Source organism: Diceros bicornis, chromosome 24 (assembly GCF_020826845.1).
Source record: "Diceros bicornis minor isolate mBicDic1 chromosome 24, mDicBic1.mat.cur, whole genome shotgun sequence".
NCBI classification, from domain to species: domain Eukaryota; kingdom Metazoa; phylum Chordata; class Mammalia; order Perissodactyla; family Rhinocerotidae; genus Diceros; species Diceros bicornis.
Window position 1 is genome coordinate 38383967 of NC_080763.1, and position 23126 is coordinate 38407092.

General features: G+C 53.5%; 1 protein-coding gene across 1 annotated transcript in view; it reads left to right on the forward strand.

Moving 5' to 3' along the window:
• RIN3 (Ras and Rab interactor 3) overlaps positions 1-23126 on the forward strand; it is a 125222-nt gene that overhangs the window by 97018 nt on the left and 5078 nt on the right. Inside the window, exons 7-8 of the mRNA XM_058567577.1 lie at positions 410-718; positions 17395-17526. Of these exons, the coding sequence (XP_058423560.1) occupies positions 410-718; positions 17395-17526 (441 nt within the window). The remainder of the gene's footprint in view (positions 1-409; positions 719-17394; positions 17527-23126) is intronic.

A 23126-nucleotide genomic window follows, 5' to 3' on the forward strand; every position in this document is an offset into this window, starting at 1 on the left:
GAGAGAGACATCAAGAATAATTCCATTAAACATTTACTGGGCAGCCAGGCCCTCCGCGTACAGCTGCACAGGTTGTACACTGCACAACTCCAATGTGACTAGTGCCCTCTGAAGTTGTGTACTGGTAGGCAGCTCTGTGAGAGTTTACTCTGTGCCAGGCCCTAGGAAAAAGCATTAGGGTACAATGTATCAGTCCTGGAGGGCTCCTGTGCCTGTGTCGGTCTTCTTCGCAGTGTGGCTTTCTTTGCAGGATCTTTGCAGTGTGAATGTGCTACGGTGTCTCACATGTCAGAACTGTGGACTGTAACCACTGGGGCTGTGAGTGTGTCCTCCTGGGACTGGCAACAAGGGCTGGCGGCAGCATCCTTGCCGCTGGTTTCCTCACCCTCCCGCTCTCGCCCACCTGCAGACGCGATCGTGGAGTCAGCCTTGTACAAGAGCGTCCTGAAGCCCTTGAAGGAGGCCATCAACTCGTGCCTGCATGAGATCCACAGCAAGGACGGCTCGCTGCAGCAGCTCAAGGAGAACCAGCTGGTGGTCCTGGGCACCACCACCACCGACCTGGGCGTGACCACCAGCGTGCCGGAGGCGCCCACCATGGAGAAGATCCTGCAGAAATTCGCCAGCCTGCACAAGGCCTACTCGCCCGAGAAGAAGATCTCCATCCTGCTCAAGACCTGTAAGGTCATCTATGACTCCATGGCCATCGGTAACCCAGGTAGGGCGCAGCTGGGAGGGGCCTGCCTGGGGGTCTCCCCGAGCCTGGGAGATGCGATATCGTCTGAGTCTGGGACCCCTTCCCACCTAGACTCCAGAGCTGTTGGAAGGCACTAGAAGAGCCTTTCCAGATTCAGAGGCCTGTCGGGGCAGGACTGGGCGTGGTGGGCGTGGAGTTCCCGGGCACCTCTCAGGGGTTACCTGGGGACCAGGAGGGGGCCATGATGGGCTGGGTGCGGGCGAGGAAGCCAGCGCATACTGTGCCTTTGTGTGCATGAGGAAAAAGCACTGTATTCATTTCCTAGGGTGTGTAACAAACTACCACAAACTGGGCAACTTAACAGAAATTGATTGTCTCAATGTTCTGGAGGCTAGAGGTTTGAGATCAAGGTGTCAAGGGGACCTGCTCCCTCTGAAGGTTCTAGGGAAGGATGGGTTCCAGGCCCCCTCCCAGCTTCTGGTAGCTCCTTGGCCTGGGGCATGTGGCGTGCATGTCTGTGTCCTAATTTCCCCTTTTTAGAAGGACACCAGTCTGATTGGTGTAGGGGCCCGCCCCACTCCAGCATGACCTCATCTTGTCTGATGATGTCTGCAGTGACCCTGTTTCCAAATAAAGTCACATTCCCAGGTCCTGAGGGTTAGGACGTCAATATGTGAATTTTGGAGGGAGACACTTCAACCCATAGCAGCTGCCTAACTCAGTGGCATTATTATCGCTCACAAGTCGGTTGGCGGTTGTGCTGGTCTGGTCAGGCGTGCCTGAGCTGCTGGGCTGGCACGTGGGCCTGTGGTCAGAGGGGCTTGTTGGGAGGCTGGCTGGTCTAGGATGGCCTTGCTCGTGTGTTGGCTGGTTGACTGACTGTTGGATGGCCTGGAATGTGGGGGGTGGGCAATATGTTTCTCATTCTCCGGCAGGTTAACCTGGGCTCATGCCCGTGGCCATGGCTGGGGTCCAAGAGAGCGCGTGAAGCCTGCAGGACCTCCCAGGGCATGGGCTTGAGCTGGCACGATGCCACCCTGACATACATCACTGAGTCATTCGGTCACAAGACCAGCCCAGATTCAAGGGGCGAGGAGCTAGACTTCCCTTCTCAATAGGAAAAGCTGCAAAGTCACATTGCAATGAGTATGGATATAGAGAAGGGACCATTTATAATCAGTTTACCCCAGCACTCCTGAAGGCAGACAAGATCAGGTATCACTGCACCATGATGCAGACCTTAGTGAACAGAAGCTGGCTGAATTCCATCCTCCAGTCCGTCAGCTGGATGCTCTTGTGTAGTGAGCAACCTGTGTAACTGTACATGACAGCCATGGTAATAGAGACTGGAAGGATTGTTACCTCAGTAGCCACACAGACCTGGGTTCAAACTCCTTGTCTGTCACCTAGTACCTGTGTGACTTTGAATGATTTACTTAACCCCTTATGGCCCAGTTTCCTCACCTGAGGAAGCTGCTTTACAGAGAGGGAAAACCAAGACCCCTCGAGGTTCAGAAGCCACACTCAGTCCCTTGTTGTGACCATTAGAAAAAAACATGTCAGCCTCAATGCAGAGCACCTGGCAGGCTCAACTAATGGTCACTGTTTTAGCAGAGGAATTCTCTCTGTCTCTTGGAGATGGGTAGGCCACTTTGGCCGTAGGCCAATAGAAAGCAATCGTCGGTATGTGGCTGGGGATGGTGCAGGTCCCCTCACCCTAGGAAAGTCCCCTCACAGGCCTGCACCAGGCCACGATTCCAGCTCGGACTCTCTCTTTTGGATTAAAAGCCGTTTGTTGGAATGAATGTCGTTCCCGTAAGCAGATGCCCGCGCTGAGTTAGAACTGCACGGTGAGGCTTCCTCATCATGTGGGGAACGGGACTGGGAGGGAGAGGCTTCCAGTGGAGACAGGATGTGAAGAGGAGGGTTTTCATGGCGTGGATGTGAGACTGGGAGCCCTGGTGACCTGTGCAGTCTGGAGCCCAGAGAACAGGCCAGCAGGTGAACTCCACCACTGAGCGACCTCCTGTAAAATCCCCAAGGCGGGGATCAGCGGGCAGCCCACAGCACCCAGAGCTCTCAGGGTTTGACCCGGTCAGCCCCAGGGTGTGGGCCCTGGGAAGTGTCCGCACGCCTCACAGCAGCGACGGAAGCTGGGGGTTAAGAGCCCATTGTGGCGTGGCAGAGGGCTGGCCAGGAACCTTCTCAGACCTTCTCAGAGGGAGGCAGCCCCAGATCTGCAGCAGCTGGGGAAGGAGGCAGGTACGGGGGTGGCCTGCCTGGTGTGTAGGGGAAGCAGCCAGAAGGGAGCCGGAGCCTCATAGGACCCTCTCATGGGAGCAGCCTCAGAGGGAGAACAGACAGGCTGGCCTGGGACCTTGGAGAAATGTGGAAGAGACAGATCCAGGCTTCCTTCCCAGCTGTGTGATTGTGTTCAGGTTACTTAGGTGCTCTGAGCCTGAGTTTCCCTCTGTGTTAAATGGGCACAACCATACCCCCCTGGCAGGGCTGTTGTGAGATTTAGATGAGTCTGCAATTTGCATCTGGCCCAGAGGCCGGTGCTGGATAAGGACAGCTCCCTCCCTGTCTGAACGTCTTTATCTGGAGAGTCCTGTTTCCCTGGGCTGTGCTGGCGCTCAGCGTCCATCGAGTCAGGGCCAAGGACTCAGCAGAACTTGGGACGTTGTCAGGGAGACAGCATTGGGCCTGGAAAGGGCAGTTCCCTCCTTGGGGAGGCCCGGTGTACGCAGAAGCCTTGGGCTGCCTGGAATTCTGTTCAACACCCAAGCTCTTGGCAGTAACCTCAAACACAGTGATTTCGCTGACGACGAATTTGCTCACTAAGAACTTAGCGGAGAGCAGAGAATCGGGGAGGGAATGGCGAATTTGGAGGGAGAAGGAAAGGAAAGAGAGGCAGTTGCTAGAGAGCAGCATGTGAGGGAACGGGGCAGAAGAAGGGTGCTCCTAGTTTCCCCACCCCCAGCGGGAGGGAGGGCGGAATCTCTCTGCTCATTCAGCAGCCGGCCCCAGGTGGAGACGCTGAGCCCGGAAATTCAGCCCCGGGTCAGGGCTCCCTGTGAAGATGCCCTGCCAGGAACAGACGGGTTTCTCATCAGGGAACAGACAGCGTGTTCCCCTCCCATTGTTGGGTGAGCACTGGACTCCGAGTCCAGTGGCTCCCAATCTTGCCTCTGCCCTTAGCAGGCGGAGGCTGCCCCACTGGGAACCTCAGCATCTTCACCTGGGAGGAAGCAGGTTCTGCTGGGAAGAGAGGGGCTTTGGGGTTCATTCGTGGACCGGGTTTGAACCCCAGCTTTGGTACAGGAGGTGGGAGAGCACGTAGAAACACCGGGATGGTGTGCGCCCCGAGGAGTTACTAATCTTCCAGGCCCTCCACCTTCTCACTTTCCTATGGGGCTGGGAACGCCTCTCGCAGGCTACTGCAAGGATCAGATGCAACCAACACGTGTGTGAGTGTCCAGTAGATGTCAGGATACGGGAATGGCCGCCTCCTTGCCGTGTTCCCAAAACTTGGAGGCTGAACCCCTCGGTGGTTTCCAAGCTGGGTTCCACGAGGCACCCCAGGGCCACCAAAGGGAGACGAGGCAGGCTGGGCCCACGCTGGCTTCACCCGGACACCCTGTTTCTCCCTGTTGTACACCCGGGGTTCCACATGGGATTTTGTGTGAAATAAACAGTTCTGCTGAATTTGGGGGTTTTTTTTAGCCTTTCGTTTGGAAATAATTGCAGACTTCAAAAACTTCAAGAATAGAAATAGTACACGAACACAGGCACATCCACTCCCCTCAGTGGGTTGTTAATATCTTATCCCAGTTGCTTATCTGGCAATATTTTCATCTCGCCCGCCGTCGTACTCCAGGCTGTCACTTGACCCAATAAGCTCCTTTTTAGTGTTTCCTCCTCCAGTTCGGGATCTAGTCAGGGGGCAGGGATTACGTTTAGTTGTGTGTTTTTACCTCCTTTAATCTGGAACATTCCTATAGCCTTTCTTTGTCTTTTATGACCCTGATATTTTTAAGGAATATGGTTTTCCTCCCCACTCCCCACCTTTTTTCCTCTTTTTAAGAAGAGTTCCTCATTTTATGTTTTGTCAGATGCTTCCTCATGATTAGATTGAGGTTGTGCGTTTTCAGCCAGATCTTGACTGGCTCTTAAATTCTCTTCTGACTTGGACATTCAGCGCTCTGAGGCCCAGGCCCTCCACCCTCGGCATTCAACTCACACCTCCCCCCCGGCCAGACGCTTCCAGCGGCTCGCTACTCGAAGTGTGGTCCGCAGACCCGCAGCCCTGCTTGGAAGCCCTGGGAGCCCTTGGTGACCCCAGGGAGGGCAGAGCTCCAGCCTGGGTCCTGCCTGCCTCCAGCACTGACCCCTCCCTCCCCACTCCCACCCCCCACCATCCCTGCCCCCCGACCCAGCCCCCTCGTCTCCAGGGAAGAAGCTCCAGCCACCTGCCTCTCATTGCTGCCAATAGTAACTGGTGGTCCCTGCGTTCACTTGAGACGAGGATACATAGGGCCTGGCTGCTGGCGAGACCTGCTGGGACAGTGTGAAGAGGGCTGAACGTAGAGACACGGGCCTGAGTTAACCAGCCGTCTTCTCCAGAGAGGTAGTTGCTATTTAGGACCATGATCCAGACGAGCCAGGATTCAAACCTAGAATGTTCTCACTCCAGAGCCTGTGCTTTTATCACTGTACTGAGCAGAGAGCCTGGGAACAGACCCCAAGGTTCCTGAATCTCGATCAAGTGCTTCCTCCTGTGTAGCAAGCTTAGGGGCCCATGTCAGGCAGAGGGGGCAGTTCACGGAGACAGGTGGCTTGGGATGACCTTGGCCCCCCATCCTGCAGCCAGGAGCAGACTGGCTCCTCGTGGACTGCATGAGGCTTGGGGAGAGCAGTTAGAACTTCTAGAATCATCTCTCCTATTATTCTGACAAACAGGTTATTCCCACCTCTTCGGTGTCTGAGACCAGGCATTCAGGGCTGGCCCTGCACTTGGGGAGAAATAGGTTCGAGCCCAAAACTGCTCCTTAAGATGGGAGGGGGGGGAAGGAAGGAGCAAATGGGGGATTCTTTCTACAAGAACAGAGAGAACTTCTAACATAGATAAAGAGCAGACAACATCTGGAGGGGCAGTGCAGGCCGACAGGCTGCCTTTTCCTGTTCCTCCAACAGTCTGTGTAAACACCCCGATACTACACTTCAGGAGATGGAACCTGGCTCCCTGGCTCCTGACCCTGGGGGACGGGGGGGATGTGGGGGCTGAAGGGGTGGTCTCGGGGTCCCAGAGTCCCCCAGACCCCTCGCCGTCCACCTCCCTGGCAGAGACCACACAGTCAGCTGGGAATCGGTGGCTGGTCCAGGTGGAGGCAGAGGCTGGGGGTTGGATGGGAGGAGGGAATTTGATGGAGACCCTGGGGGATAGGGAACGACAGGCCTGTGACATTGACTGGGGGTGGAGAGGACAGAGAGGGAGGTCAGGCTGTTGTTTTTTGAAAATCTGTGTTAAAAAAAACTAAACTGATTTCTGATGACAAAATCGCTAATGTTTATTGTTGAAAAAATGTTTAGTATTTTGGTGGATTTCTTTCTGGTCTTTTTGAAATAGATATAAATAGGAAGGTAAATAGGTTATAAGGAAACACTTGCTGCTATAATAGATAAACCTTGTAGTCTCTAACTTAATAGAAGTTTATTTCTTTCTCATGTAAATTCAATCGAACGGAAGAGGGTGAGGGCAGGGAGTGGGTTCTGCTCCACACAGCCATTCAGGGATCCAGGCTGAGGGAGGCTTTCTAAGTCCCTCTGGGCATCGACATCCAGGTGACAGAGAGAGAGAGGACATACGGGCCAGGCCTGGAAGTGAAGCACAGCCTTGCTTTTACACCCCACAATAGAAACGGGGTTCAGGCCCCCTAAGGTATCACGTTCTGAGGATTGTAAGACACATTACCATCCTGTCTTGCGTAATAACCACGCTAACATTTCTCACATGCCAGGAACCCAGCAGGCACCATGGTAACCATTTTCCATGTCTCTTGTCATTGAATCCTCACAGCCACCCTGCTATTGTTATCCCCATTATACGAGGAAACTGAGGCTCAGCGAGGCTGATCAGCACGCCCAGGGTCACACCTGAGTGTGTGAGTGGCAGAGCTGGGACTTGGATCCAAGTCCTATGCCAAACCGCTGCCTTCTCCCGCCTCTCCGGGGCATCCTGGGGTCAGACATGACCTCAGAGAAGCCAGGCTCACGTCACAGGTGGCCTCACGCCTTTTCCAGCCAGGCTGGGACTTTTGGCTTCGGGCCTCTGAGCCCACGGCCTGCACTGCTGACTGGCTTGCGGGCTGAGCTCTCCGAAGAGGAACCCGGGGAGCTGGAGTGCTTTCCTCAGGGACACGGTGTGCCTCAAAGCAGAACTGAGACTTCAGTGGCATCTGCAGAAAGCGCAAACAACCACACGAGGTAGGGTCTGGAGTGCAGTGGGAGGGGCCGGCGTCTCCTCGCGTGGCAGCCACGGGCTACAGGGGCCCACGGACCCACCGCTGTTCCTCCTCCCCGGGCTCCAGCTGGGAGTTCAGACCAGACCAGCGGTTTTCACACTGGTTCCAGGGAGCTCTCTGGGGCCCACAGACATAGCTGGGGGCCGTCTACGGCAGGGGAGGCCAGCCGTGCTGTCCCCACAATGCATCAACCAGAGAAGCCCGGTTCTGCATAAAATACCCCTTAACCAAAGGCTTCCACTGCAAAAGTAAATTTAAAACCTCTGTTCTAGATGCTCTCTACTTCCTGCCATCCTGTTTTTATCAAATAAATTCATTCATTCAACAGTTCAACAAACATTTATGGATAATCATTTCCTGATGTTAACAGGAAAACCTAGTCCCTGTTTTTAGGATGTTCGCCATCCAAGCAGAAAAACAGAGCATTGAACAAGCAACAATTGTGCAGTGCGATACAGGATATCCATTCATTCATTTAGCAAATATATTTATTAAACACTTACTACAGGCCAGACACTGTTGCGGTGTTGGATGTGAACAGTGAGCAGGATGGAATCCCTGTCCTCAGCAAGCTTACATTCAACTGGGGGAGACAGGCAATAAAGAAGGAAACAGAGGGGCTGGCCCGGTGGCACAAGCAGTTAAGTGCGCACGCTCTGCTGCGGCGGCCCGGGGTTCTCCAGTTCAGATCCCGGGTGCGCACTGACGCACCACTTGGCAGGCCATGCTGTGGCGGCGTCCCATATAAAGTGGAGAAAGATGGGCACGGATGGGGCCGGCCCCGTGGCTTAGCGGTTAAGTGCGCGCGCTCCGCTGCTGGCGGCCCGGGTTCGGATCCCTGGCGCGCACGGACGCACTGCTTCTCCGGCCATGCTGGGGCTGCGTCCCACATGCAGCGGCTGGAGGGATGTGCAGCTATGACATACAACTATCTACTGGGGCTTTGGGGGGAAAACAAATAAATAAATAAAATTAAAAAAAAAAAAAAAAGATGGGCACGGATGTTAGCACAGGGCCGGTCTTCCTCAGCAAAAAAAAAAAAAAATGAGGATTGACAGATGTTAGCTCAGGGCTGATCTTCCTCACAGAAAAGAAAAAGGAAACAGAAACATACAACGTATCATCAGAGGCTGAAACATGCTACTAGGATGAATAAGACAGGCTAATAATCATATAAGAATAAGATGAATAAGGGGTCTGGGGAGTGTAGGAGTTTGCTGTTCTGAGCTGGGAGGTCAGGGGACGCCTCTCTGAGTTAACGTATAACATTTGTTTTTCCGTTCTGCAATGACAGGACCAGGGACACCCATTATTAGGGCATTGAACCTAGTTGGTGGGGAGTGCGGGTCTTGGCTTAAGCCTTCCTGGAGGAAGGAAGCGGCTTCAAGTGGGAATTTTGGTGGAGAGGGTAAGGCCCAAAGCAGATCGTAGTTGTGAGCCTCGTGCTGCCCCAGGATTGTTGCATCAGCCACCCGCCTTCACTAAGAGCCCAGTCAACAAATTTGGAGGGGCAGTTATGATGAGAGATAGACTCTTTCCTCTAGATCAGGGGTCTGCAAACTACAGCCTGCAGGCCAACTCCAGCCCACCACTTGATTTTGTAAATAAAGTTTTATTGAAACAGCCACATCCATTCATTTACAGGGTCTATGGCTGCTTTTGTTACAACGACTGAGTTGAATAGTTGGGATAGAGACTGTGTGGCCGGTGGAACTAAAAACATTTACTAGCTGGCCCTTTACAGAAAAAATTTGCCAACTCTTTTCTTAGGAAATGCTTCCCAGAAGACAAAACCCTTTTTTTAATCCAGCCGCTCATTTAATGCTCACAACAGCCCTATGTAACAGACTGAATTTTATTACTATCCCCAGTTTTCAGATGAGAAAACTAAGGCTCAGAGTGAGTGGCCCAGGTCACTCAGCTAGTTAGGCGGCAGAGCTGGGGGCCTCCTAACCCAGTGTTCCTCACGGATCATGTGACCTAGGTAAGCATGCTTCCGCTCATTTTTATCAGAGCTCTCCTCCAAAATCTCCCAGCCAATGAAACATGCCTAAGCCCTAGCTCTCTAAAATGTGATCAGATCCCCCAGTACCTACAGATGGAAAACAGATGTGACTCTGGCAAAAAAGAAAGCAGAACTCACCAGGAAATGCAGGCTGATGGACGTAATCTCCGATCCACGCAGGACAGATGTCTGATCCCAGGAGAATTACTTTGCGTCTGTGCCCCAGCATCCCAGTGGCGCTGCCTGAACCGCCACTGTGCAGGGCTGAGCCCCGAGCCTTGGGCTCCAGGCTTCACAGGGAGGAGAATGCGGCCCTAGCTGTCCCTGGGATGTCGGCCGGGAGCCGGTGCATTTAAATGATGCTTAAAGCTTGTGTTTGTCCACAAGCAGCTGTCAGGTCAGAGAGCCTGTGTGGACCTTTCTTGTCCACGTCAGGGAGGAGAGACACGGATTCTACTCACAGCTCCTCTACGGACCAGCTGTGGGGCTTGGAGCAAATTTCTCCCATCTCTGAGCCTCACTTTCCTCACAGTGAGGTTGGACTTGATGACACCAAGGCCACTGGTGTGCTAAATCAGCTCGTACTATCTCATGAGAGCTAATCGTGTGCATCTCTCCCCCACTCCATGTTCACGTTGGTGGCTTGAAATCAGCCGTTGTGGAAATGTTTATGCCGTTGAAATTGGCAAACACTACAAATCAGAGTTTTTTCCCTTCAGAGAGCCGGTTGTTAAGCATTCCCAGCACACCACTGTCTAAGGCCATAGCAAATCCCAGGACCCTTGACCATGGCCCCAACCCTGGGTGGGACAGAGTGGTGCCTAGTGGGAACACATGTGGGGCTAGGTTTAGTCCACTGTCAGTGTCCCTCATCCCGAGCCCTGTGCTGGGGGCTGGAAAGGCAGTGATGGGGCAGAGGCTCAGAGAGGTTAAGTGACTTGCCCAAGCTCACACAGCCTCCATCCCTGCCCTCAGAAAGCTCATAGTCTGAGGAAAAGGACAGGCTCTGAAATAGTCAAGGCATATGGGAGCTGGAGCAGCAAACTTCCAACTGTGCTTGAGGCTGTGGGAGAGGACAAGGAGAAGTTAGAAAGGAAAAAGTAGGGAGGGCGCTGCAGGCAGAGGAAACTGTGCGCAGCGGCACAGAGGAGTGAAAATGCCTGTGGAATTCAGCCCACGATTCAGCACGGTGGAATGTTGTGTGGGAGTGTGATGGAGGCAGAATGTTGCTCTGAATTGGAAAATAGAGTGTAGAGTAAACACCAGGAGCTTGGACAGTCCAGGAAGCCTTCGTGGAGGAGGTGGAACTTGAAGGAAGAGTGTTGAAGTAGCAGGAACATGGGACTGTGCATGAGAAAAAGCTAGATTCAAGTCCTGGTTCACCACACCACACCCTAGCTACGTGATCTTAGGCAAGTACCGTAACTTCTCTGGGACTCACTTTCTTCATTTGTTAAGTGGGCACAGTGAATCTAACAAGCTCACAGAGTTGTTTTAGAAATTCAGTGATACAATGTTTATAAAATATGTTTGCATTTTTAAAGAGTCACATAAATGTTGGTGCTGTGGGAGATGGAAGGCTCAGGCTGTGGAAGGCAAGGGGAGGGCTTGCCAGAGAGGGCAGTGTGGCAGAAACCCAGGGGCAGGAATGCAGGTGACCTATTCTGAGGCCATGGACTAGATAGTGTGGCTGGAGGAGAGTAGGGTCAATTGTGTTGGGCAGGTGTCTATGGGCCTGATTGTGTAAGGCCTTGAACGTCAGGGTAAGAGATCTGGAGTTGACTCTCTAGGCAGTGGGGAGCCATGGATGGTTCTTGAGGAGAGACACAGCATGATCAGAGCTATACTCTCAGGAGGTGAGTTAGTGGACAGAGGGGCTCACAGGACAGAGACCCTGCTGGGAGGGCAGGCTGAGGGAAGCAGGTCTGGGAAAGCAAAGGGTGAGTGCAGGAAGCGGTCAGGAGGGAGACTCACCTGGGCTCTGGCCTGACTGGCCATGGGGGACAGGGAGCCCCGAGGAAGAGAGGGGACGCCCAGGCCTTGCATCTCGGGACTGGGGGAAATGCGCTTCTTGACAGAAATGGGGAGGTCCCGGCAAGAGCTGGTTTCCAGGAAAAGAGGAAACATACTTGGGCTTGGCCTCTGCTGGGGGAGGGAGCCCTGGGGTCTCTCTAGAGGGCCATCTGAGTCGGCGCCAAGGCATGGGCTCTGAGGGCTTGCTGGAGTTCAGCATTCATTCACCCATTCATTCATTTACCCAGCACCACTCCCTGCGCACCTTTGCTCTGCCCTGCCCTGTGTCCTGGGGAGACGGAGAGGAGGTGCTCACGGGTAATCGGAGGCATAGACGTGGGGTCGCAGGAGTCCCCTGCCATGGGGTGACTGAACACAGTGTGCTGGGAACCAAGGAGAGGGGCCCCAAGGCCCTTCCCGAGGGGTCGGCTAAGGTTCTCAAGAAGGCATGGGGAGAAGAAAAGGTCGAAGAACTTTCCATCCCCACAGGGCACAAAGCCACAAGGAGGGCTTCCTTCCCCGTCTCTACGTCCTCAAACCCAGGGCCCGAGCCGGACCATCCTCCTGGCCGCAAGTCACTGACCCCAGCAGGGTGTCTCACCCTGGCACTACAGACATTTGGGGCTGAATAATTCTTTATTACGGAGGGCTGCCTGCGCTTTGTAGGATGTTCAGCAGCATCCCCGGCCTCGATGCCAGTAGCACCACCACCCTAGTTGTGACAACCAAAAAGGGATTCCAGACGTTGCCAGACGGCCCCTGAAGGGCGAAATCACCCTGGTCAAGAACCCCCGCTCGAAAGCAAATGAACTTGCCTGATTGTGTTCCTCGGTGAGTTATTGACACAATACCAAGAAAAAAATGACGTTCGTGGAGGCAGCGTACACACCCCCTCAGCTCTAAACCAAGACATGAGCTATAGGTGAATTCCAAAAGGCGCAGGACTGGGTTTCACATCCGTGTGGCCAGACACGCCTTGTTCCCTAACTCGTAAATCAAGAAAAGACTCTCCTGTATGCAGGAGTCTAATAATTAAATTCTCAACATGAAAACCATCTCCAAGCACAAAATAATCTTTCCCTTGGAACCCCTTAGACGTGTCTCAGGCTCATAAAGGCTTATGGGAGGGCTTTATCCAAAACTGACTAATTCTGTGCAGGGAGGGCACAGGAACCTTGAAACAGATAATCAGCGCCTCGGAACACAGAGCTGCACTAAGGGGAAGGGATGCGCTCTTTAAATAACTGAGAGTTCGAGAGAATTCAGTATTGAATCTCTATTTGTTTATTTATTTATTTATTTTCCCCCCAAAGCCCCAGTAGATAGTTGTATGTCATAGCTGCACATCCTTCTAGTTGCTGTATGTGGGACGCGGCCTCAGCGTGGCTGGAGAAGCGGTGCATCGGTGCGCGCCCAGGATCCGAACCCAGGCCGCCAGCAGCGGAGCACGGGCACTTAACCACTAAGCCACGGGGCCGGCCCGGGATGCGCCCTTTAGTGCTAGGCGTTTCCATGGGAGTGGTGTAGGAGCACTCCATGTCAATCATGTCATGGAATTCTCACCAAAACCTCATAGGACATCATGCTACCTGTGTCAGTTCACACATGACTAGAAGTGCAGGCTCAGAGAGGTAAAGCAATGAGCCCAAGGTCACACAGCTGGTAAGCAGTACGCTGGGACTCACTCTGGGTCTGATTCTGCTTTTCAGCGTGTGTTAGCAACCCCTTCAGCCTACTCATTTTACAGGTGGAAAAACTGAGGCCACTTGAGAAAGCAAAACATAGCTGTCGGGAATAGCTCACCTTTCTTTCCATAGCACTTCATGGGTTCCAAATCATTTCGTATTCTTCTTCTTATTTTATTTTCTTGAACCCCTGAGAGGCCTGGTGTTGTTGGCCCCATTTTGCAGATGTAGAAACTGAGTGTGGCCAGACAGGTGGGCCACAGGGCACACGCTTCTCTAGAAAACCAAACCAGGATGAGTGGAAATGTGGAGACACGCATGTCCACCCAGAGCCCACAGGGGCAATGCTCAAGTGCACTTCCTGGGGTGTAACGCAGCACCTGTGAAAGCCCGGCCCCTCCAGGCGTAGGCCGTGGGAACAGAATGCCTCTGGGCGGCTGCTAAATTCAACACGGAGCTCCCACCTTTTTTCAAATCTCTTCCATGCCCTTTCTTTTACTTGCATCTTCCTGGGCCCCACTGGAATCCAGAAAAATCAGATCTGAGTGACGGGGTGCAGGAGGAGGGTTTTAGTGAGTGAATGAATGAATGAATGAGTATGTCCATGGCCCAGCTGTCCTGACCACTAACTGGGAGCACTTTCCCCTGGGGTTTGCAGCTCACCTTCTGTAGGAGTTAGGATATAGCTTAGACTGCTGTTAATACACACCGCCCACCGATTTCAACAAAACTGAATTGATTTCACTGTTATGATCCAGTGCAGGCTGGCGTCTGCGAGGCTCTCAGAGGCCCAGGCTCCTTCCCTCTTGTTGCTCCACCATCCCCGGGGTTTTCTCCAGCCATGTGACCATCTCCTTTAAGGGCATGACCTGGAAGCTGAATACATCACTTCCCCCTCAAATCCCTTTAGCCAGAACTTAGGTATATGGCGGCACCAAGCTGCAAGGGAAGCTGGGAAACGCAGCCTTTATTTTGGGTGGCCACATCCCAGCTGAAAGTCAGTTCCATTACGATGAAAATAAAGAAAGACTGGGTCATGGGGGAGGAGGAGGAACAGCTGGTAGTCTCGGGCTCTCATTCCAGGTGAGAATGAGGCTAAGCAGCCAAAGAACACAAGGCCCTCTGTGGAGGGTGGCCCGTGAGCCTGGAATCCGAGTCCCCAGCATGGCCATTGGCCTTGGACTGGGAGGGCCCTGAGGGCAGGGACCAGCTCTGACTCACTTCCTTGGTCTCCCTGTGTGCGCAGCCCCACACCACTGCCCACTCCTCATCGCTGCCATTTGCCAAGTCCTTGTTCTGTGCCAGGGGTGGCTCTGAGCACCGCCTGCAGAGCCAGATGTGGGCGAGGTGATGAGGTGCTCGCCTTAGATGCAGAATGTAAGAGGGTGCCAGAAACTCAGGAATCAAGATAAATTTTATATATTTATGTATATCTAAAAATATATTTATGTATGTATGTTATATTGTTATATATGTGTATACACATATATTTTTTAAACAATTCAGTGGTTTTTAGTACGTTCGCCAAATTGTGTGACCAATGCTGCTTTAATTCCAGAATAGTTTTATCACCCCAAAAAGAAACTCTGTACCCGTTAGCAATCACTCCCCATTCTCTCCTCCCCCCAGTGCCTGGCAACCACTAGTCCACCTTCTGTCTCTGTGGATTTGCTTACTCTGGATATTTCACATAAATGGAATCCTACAGTATGTACGACATGTGGTCTTGTGACTGGCTTCTTTATTCAGCATCGTGTTTTCCAGCTTCATCGATGTCATAGCACCTGTCAGTAGTTTGTTCCTCTTTATTACCAATTTGTTTTGGTTTGTTTTGTTTTGTTTTGTTTTGTTTTGTTTTGTGAGGAAGATCAGCCCTGAGCTAACATCCATGCTAATCCTCCTCTTTTTGCTGAGGAAGACCGGCTGTGAGCTAACATCTATTGCCAATCCTCCCCCTTTTCTTTCTCCCCAAAGCCCCAGTAGATAGTTGTATGTCGTAGTTGCACATCCTTCTAGTTGCTGTATGTGGGACGCAGCCTCAGCATGGCCGGAGAAGCGGTGCGTCAGGTGCGCGCCCGGGATCCGAACCCCGGGCCGCCAGTAGTGGAGCGCGCACACTCAACCGCTAAGCCACGGGGCCGGCCCTTTATTACCAATTTGTGTTCCCCTGTATGGATAGACCACATTTTGCCTCCGTTCACCAGATGATGGACATTCGTGCTGTTTCCACCTTTCGACTATTATGGATAATGCTGCTGTGAACGTTTGTGTACAAGTCTGTGTGTGAACATGTTTTCATTTCTCTTGGGTATGTAACTAGGAGTGGAAAAGCTGGGTCAAATAGTAAGATAAGTAATATTTTAACGCAATTTTTTTTTTTTGTCTGAGGAAGATTCACCCTGAGTTAACATCTGCTGCCAATCTCCCCCCCCCCTTTTTTTTTCTTGAGGAAGATTGGCCCTGAGCTAACATCTGTGGCATTCTTCCTCTATTTTGTATGTGGGACGTCGCCACAGGGCTAAGGAGTGGTGTAGGTCCACGCCCAGGATCCGAACCCACAAACCCCAGGCCGCTGAAGTGGAGCACACGGAACTTGCACCACTTGGCCACGGGGCCAGCCCCTTTAATGCAATATTTTAAAAAGTAAAAATCAGTGCAAAAAAAAATCTATGATGAACGAAATATCAACATTTTAAGTAAGGATGGCTGTTGTCTGTTTTATGACACTGCGTTATTGTGCAACAGGAACAGTCATTTCCCATCCGTCGGGGGCTCCTGGCCCACAGGAGTCAGTGAGGTGACAGTGGCCTGCAGACAGACTGGCAATAGAGGGTTTGATATGCAGTCATGTTTTTTTATTGTGGAGTATTCATTAACTTTTCCGCTTGGTTCAAAATATGAGGGGATATTTTGATGAATATCTAGAGGAGCACATATCTTTCCTTTGGCCTCAGGCCCCAGTATGGCTCAGCATGGCGCTGACCACCCCCGTCCTTTCATTTAATCCTCAAAGCCCCCTGGACCCTCCTTCTCCACTCTCTCTTCCAAGGTTAGAGGAGGGAAGGTATCCACCAGGGTCCACAGCTAGAGAATGGGAGACGGGATTTGGACCCAGGGCTGAGGCCAGAAGCCCAGCTCTTCACCACTGTACCTCTCATAACTTCAAAATGTGTGCGGCCAGGGGAGAGTCACTGAAACTCTCTGAACCTCAGTCTTTTCTTCAGTAAGGTGGGCAAAGCCAAATTTGTGGCACTAAAAGAGCAGTTGTGTGGGTTCTTGCTTATTTGTGTGTTTATTTTTCCTATGGCATAAATTCACCTTGTAATTTATATTTGTCCTGATGTTTACCTTTTATTTAGATGTTACTGTTTTATTATGTGTATTTCCTGATGGTCAGCTAAATCCTTGTATAACACGTTAAGCAGAAATACGCTCTTTGAAAGAACTGTAAATTGCTTGGCATGTATGTGGGCTGCTGGTTAATCTCACCCGAGACACAAAGCACAGCATCCTTCTGGAACCACGCCCAGGCCTGGTAACCTCCAGCTGAGTCTGGAGACCTTTGTCTGAGCTCTGGCCTCCCTGGCGGTAAGGGGAGGTGAGAAAGTGGGCTGGGGACCCAGCACGGCCGTTCCCTGCTGTGCAAAGCTGCTCACTCAGGCTTTCATTTCCCCCGTGCCCTCGCAGAGACGTGCCAAGATGCCAACCGAGGGACTCCAGGAGGATTCTGCCCCTGGTGGAATTCTTGCCCTCCAGGTCCAGGCTTTGAATTTGTGTTGCCAAACGGTCAGTCTTCAGACCAAACCGGGGAAGGCATCGTTCAGGCCACCTTCCCGCCTCCTCTCTTCCCCAAGGCGTCGACGACTGCCAGAGGTGCTGAGCCCTGTGAACATCTCCCACAAAAGCAGTAGTGATGAATCATTCCTTTCAGAAGTATTTACGTTTTACAGGAAAGCCTCAGGACAGGGCCTGCTTAACCCAAAGAACGAAGGTTGAATGTTGGAACCTTAGACCCCGCCGCATCTATCGAGGGAGGGCTTCCGTTTCGCTGGTGGAGAGGGAGATGTGTGGTTAGAAGGGCAGGGAACCTTCCCAGAAGACATCAACGTCAGACAGACGGCTCCTTCTGGGTGGGTCCGTGAATAAGTGTGATGTGAACTTGACTGACAAGCAAGCAGTAGGGGTGCTGGCGGGGAGAGCTGGGAAAGGGGAAGGCGCTGGGTCTTGCCCATCCCAGCGGAGGGCACCTTTCTCAGTTCCTTCTTCCTAAATCCAGACTGCGTCTCAGGCGTCCCCGAGAAGGCTGATCCCAGCGTCGCCCTGTCCTCAGAGTCATGAGAAAGCAGGAAAGTTCCTCTTCCGGGGGGACCACCCCCCGCGCAGCAAACCAGTGTCCCCTTCCCCTGGGCAGGGGGCTGCTCACAAGGAGAGCCTTGCACTCAGCACCTTCTGCCTCCTTCCTTCTCGCAGGGAAGCCCTACGGGGCAGACGACTTCCTGCCCGTGCTCATGTACGTGCTGGCTCGCAGCAACCTCACGGAGATGCTCCTCGACGTGGAGTACATGATGGAGCTCATGGACCCCGCCCTGCAGCTGGGGGAGGGTGAGTCACCACCCCAGGCCCATCTCCAGACCACCGGGACGCATCGCACACCCCAACCCAGCCACGACAGGGGCACTCTGGGCAGCCCAATAAGAACCTCCTGGATGCCAGACTCCACTGAGCCCTGGGGCCATGACATAGGGCACGACACAGGCTCTGTCCTGGGGGAGCTCAGAGACTAGCAGGGGAGCCGGGCCAGTAAAGAGACCATGTCACCGCTGCTTGACAAATGCTCGAATGGTGGGAAGCCCAGAGGGTATAGGAGCAGGCTGTGCACTCAGGGAAGGCTTCCTGGAGGAGGTGATGCCTGAGCTGAGCATTGAAGGATAAATAGGAGCCAGTCAGATAAACAAAGGGGAAAGGCATTCTTTGCAGAGGGAACAGCAGTTGCTGAGGCTGAAGTGGTGGGCAGTGACTGTGGGAAGGCGTCTGAGCAGGGAATGATGATCAGTTCTTAGACAGAGGAGGCCATGGGGACTCTCAGCCCCGTGCTCCTCCAGCCCTGGGCCAGGTCCTCTGTCAGTGGGAGGAGGCTGATGCTGTGAGCGAGGGGCCCTGCACTCCCCAATCGATGACAGCAGGGGTGTGGTTTACTCCACCCCTCCCTCAGTTTCCCTTCCCCTTTCCTCCTTCCCACCACTTCCTCCCACCCACCTAGCCTCAGCCACGCCTCCACCAGGATCCCTGAGGTGCAGCACAGATAGCGGCTCTGAGGGAGCCCCGAGTTGTCCTCTGAGACATCAGCTTTGAAGGATGGAGTGACTCTCAGGCCCCGAGTGTCCCCTTTGGGCATTGTGGTTTTTGAGACAGCCAACCCTCTTTGCATCTGTTTGCATTTTTCACATGTATCAGTCCCTGGGGTGACAGTTTGACGTGGCTGGTTCTGTGAGCTCTTGAAAGCTCAGGGGAGCATGTAAAACCATGAAGTTTGCTGTCACCTATAACTTTGTCTTGTGCCCTGGGACCTCTGGAGCTATTTTTTCTCTTTCATTAAAATTTTCCTGCAGTTGGAACAACCTGTCTTCCAGAAGGAGACAGTAGAAGCCAGGCTTTCTTCGGCAGTGATTATCTGCTGCCTGGTGCATCCATCCATCCATCCACCCACCCATCCATCCATCTATCCACTCACCCACCCATCTATCCATCCACCCACACACCTATCCATCCATCCATCCATCTATCCACTCACCCACCCACCCATCCACCCACCCGTCTATCCACTCACCCACCCGTCTGTCCATCCACCCACACACCTGTCCATCCATCCATCCATCTATCCACTCACCCACCCGTCTATCCATCCACCCACACACCTATCCATCCATCCATCCATCTATCCACTCACCCACCCACCCATCCATCCACCCACACACCTATCCATCCATCCATCCATCTATCCACTCACCCACCCATCTATCCATCCACCCACACACCTGTCCATCCATCCATCCATCTATCCACTCACCCACCCACCCATCCATCCCCCCCGTCTATCCATCCACCCACACACCTATCCATCTATCCATCCATCTATCCACCCATCTACCCACCTACCTATTCATTCTTCTACCCTCCAACCCCCCCATCTATCTATCTACCCACATACCTACCCACCCAGCCATCCCTCCACTCGCCCATTCATCTGTCCATCCTGCAGCTCCTCCGTGAGCCCCTACTGTGTGCCAGGCCTGTGCCAGGCACTTGGGCTGCAGTGCAGGGCAAGACCGGTGAGGTTGATAGTCTCATGAGAATGAATGACTGCCTCGTTCTGCACCCCACACTTCGGGGCCTCCACCTCAGGCCTCAGGGGCCCTCCTCCTTGGCTTCCACCACCCTGGGCATGCACATGGAAGCTGGCACTGTGAGCAGAAGTGGCCTCCTGGCCTAAACCCTGAGCACCCCATTTCCTAGGACCAGCCTCTGAGAAGTACAGCAGCCCACCCAGTGCTCTCAGCAGGAACATTAGCTGTTGTCTGTGGCTGCCATATATGTAACCCCTAAAGGTTAAAACTTTTACATGTCAAAAATTACCATAAATAGAATAAGATACTAACAATAAGCCAGGGAAAAGTGTTCTCACAAATCAGCACACCAAGAATTGATAGCCTTAATATGTAAAAGGCTCTTACCGTTCAACAAGAAACACTAAGACTCAACAGGTACCTGGGCAAAGACCACGTACTCATTCATTCAACAGCTACTCACTGCGCTTCTGCTTTGTGCCAGGTGACAGCAGGTCCCTTTTCTCATGCAGTCTCATTCCAGGGGAGGGAGGAGGGCGTCAGACCCTAAACAGTTTAAACAGACAAGCAAACAAGATGATTGCACGTCTGATCACATCTGGTGGATGTTGAGAAAAGACAGAGGAGGCCAGTGGGATACAGCGATGGGGCAGGACGGAGCTCAGACAACCAAGGGAGGCCCTGAGCTCGGAACGCCTTCCCTTTAGTTTTTTTCTGTCTTCCAAATTTTCCACGGTGGCCGTGTGCTGCTCATCTGCCTGGGAAGAAATCATTTACACATCCTGTTAAAGGACTGGCCCCGACCCCACGGGTTGTTGTGGGGTCTTAGAGACAATGTCCGTGAAAGCCCTTGAGGGGCGGAAGGATGGAGCGAGACTGTGGGGCTCTGTGGACGGTGTGAGCGCTGGCTCGCTCTCTGGCAGTGGTCAGTCACCCCCTGGCTGCTGTGATTCCTACTGCATCCTCAGCCTGAATCCTGGCAGCCAATCAGAGCTCCAGGCCAGGAACAGCAGCCGAGCAGGCACAGAGAAGGGACACCCTTGGCCCAACTACCCCCTCCTTATGGACCTACACCCCCCACCCCAATCCTGCCATGGCCTCCCGGGATCCTTTCTGTTCCCAAAGCCTACACGGGGCTTGGGTGGGAAGGGTGAGGTCCTTCAGGCAGGAGAGCTGGTCTATTCTAGGCTATATTAAGTATTTTTTTTCTTTTTTTTGTGCTGAGCTGATGCCAATCCTACTCTTTTTTGCTGAGAAAGACTGGCCCTGGGCTAACATCTGTGCCCATCTTCCTCTACTTTATATGGGACGCCGCCACAGCATGGCTTAACAAGCAGTGCATCCGTGCCTGCCCGGGATCCGAACCGGCAAACCCCGGGCCGCCGCAGCAGAGCGCGCGCACTTAACCACTTGCGCCACCGGGCCGGCCCCGACATTAAGTATTTTTGAGACAAGCCAAAGTACAAACACACATATGAAGGTCTTGAACAGGTCACAGTTTCTGATCCAAGGCTGCCTGAATCCCCTGTAGCCTGCCGTTTTTGTTTTTGTTTGTTTGTTTTTTAGCCTGCCCTTCTTCAGACTTAAGTAGCCAGAGCCCCCTACCCCACCTCTGCCCCCATGGGGAGATTTCTAAGGAATCCATGGGGTTTTCGGGAAGTAAAAATGCGGGCAGGGCAGAGCCTCACCATGCTGCCACACACCGCCCCGCCCGCAGCCCCGTCCCCCCACAGCAGCGCCAGACCCTGCCCATGGCAGCTCCGAGGGCCAGAGGACAAGCTTCACGCCATGCTGCCCACCGAGAGGCGGGGTGGTTGGCATGGATGCCTCCCTGCACCTCTCTCTGTCCCCACTCCAGTAGCCGGGTGGGAGGGCACAGCACTCAGGACTGGCCCGGCCTTACAGGTGTCGGCCTGAGATGACTTGGGGGGTCTCCGCCCTTCAAGTCTGCCAGCCTACAGACCCTACCTGGAAGTATCTGGGGCCAAGGGCAGAGGAACAGAGACGAGAGGGCCGTGTCCTGGCTTCGCCCTCCTGTCCTCACTGGGTGGTGGCACGGGGTGCTCCATCGCCCCTGAGGGACAGGTAAAAGAGGGGCCTGCCTGACGGGGGAGGGGAAGCAGAGCCCCTGCTGGCAGCGGTGCTCTGCGGAGCTCAGAGATGCCTGGGCCAGGGGCGGGCCCTCGGGGAGTCCCCACTCAGGGCTTCAGTTGCTCCATCCCAAGAGGAGAACTTCCGCAGGGGGAAGTAAACAGAGCGGGTTGGAGGCTGCGTTTCGGTCCCGACTCTGCCTCTGATTGGCTGGAGACCTTGGGCAAGTCACTTAACCTCTCTGGCTCGGGAAACTGGAGGTGTTGGGCTAGATTTGGGGTTTTCAAACTGTGTGAGTGCTCTAGCGTTCTGCAGAGACGGGTGGGGGGCAGGATGAGGCATGGCTGGGCTCTGCCTGCTCACGGTTCCCAGTTCATTTGAACAAAAGCCGGCCAGCCGGATTCCAGACCCCGTGCACTGTGGGACCTTCGCGTTCGTTCAGCTCCTTCCACGTGCTGTCGTTTGGCACAGGACCAGTGTCCCGCAGGCCTGTCGGGTGTGAGAGATCAGGGACTACCCGTAAGGAGCAGCGGGGGCCTGAACACCGGGCTGACGGGGCCCCCTTCGAGCCTCTCTCCGCAGCTCCCACCACTCTGGGCAATTACGGGGCAGGCGGGACACCCAGGCAGCTGCTGGGCACCTGGCTGGAGCCAGCTCAACATCCAAACCTCTCTCAGAAGCGCCCTCATAGACTCCTCTGCCCACGTCCCCTCTCCACGCTGGCTTGCAGCTGGCCATGCCAGGCTAGTATCTTAATAGGGGCGGTGAGTGTTTCCCATCAACGGACAACACACTCTCCCCAAAGAGAACTAGCTCCAAAACTCAGTGGGAGGGGGCGCCTGCCACCTAGTGGTCCTGGCAGGCACTGCATGGCCCCAAATCAAAGGGAAGTCGGCTAGGAGATCCACGTGGCTGTGAAAAAGCAGGGCTCGAGCCGACAGGAGTGCGCTGCCAGGGCTTGGAGTTGCTCCCCCTTCACCGGAGAGGGTGAGAAGCCTCCAGAGCACCTCCCTTAGGTCACCTAACCACCCTGTGTGACTCACGCGTTCCTAAGCACGTTAATTTTCACAACATTATGGGACTTGGAGATGAGGACACTGAGGCATAGAGAGGATAGTAACTCACCCGAGATCACAGGGCTGGCTGCTGACGGGCAAAGACCTAGACCCTGCCCTCCGACTCCAGTACTGAAGGATCTCAATCAGCGTTCCTCCACGACTACCCAGAGAGACCCGATCACAGGTGGGAACAGGACCATGGAGGAATGCCCACTAGAGGACAGGACGCTCGGGCACAAGGCTGGAGGCACCAGGGGAGGCTTCCTGGCACTCACGGGCTTGAGCTCGGCTGGAAAAGGAAACACATGAGTGGTTTACTGGCTCTTCTCCAATAAGGAACACCAACCAAGTTCCGTGTTGGCCTTGACATACCTGTTGCAAAAAAAATGTCTCTTTTCTACACTGCTATGAAAGGCACAGGGATCCTGTGGCCATAAAGCCCTTTATCTTACCCTCTACCCACCCCTGCCAGGGTGTGAACTTTCCCCATATTGTTTGTGGAATTTGTGGGAACATGTAGGCAGCTTCATCAAAGGTAGCAGTTAGAAATGCTTTGGGCTGCAACAATATAACTAATAACTGTTTAAATCAGTGAGAGGCTAGTTTGTCTCTTGCATCAAGAAGTCCTGGGGTAAGCAACTGATAATGACAGCAGCTTTTAGCCCTGCCATCAGGAAATCCTGGACCCAGCTCTTTCCATTGTTCTTTA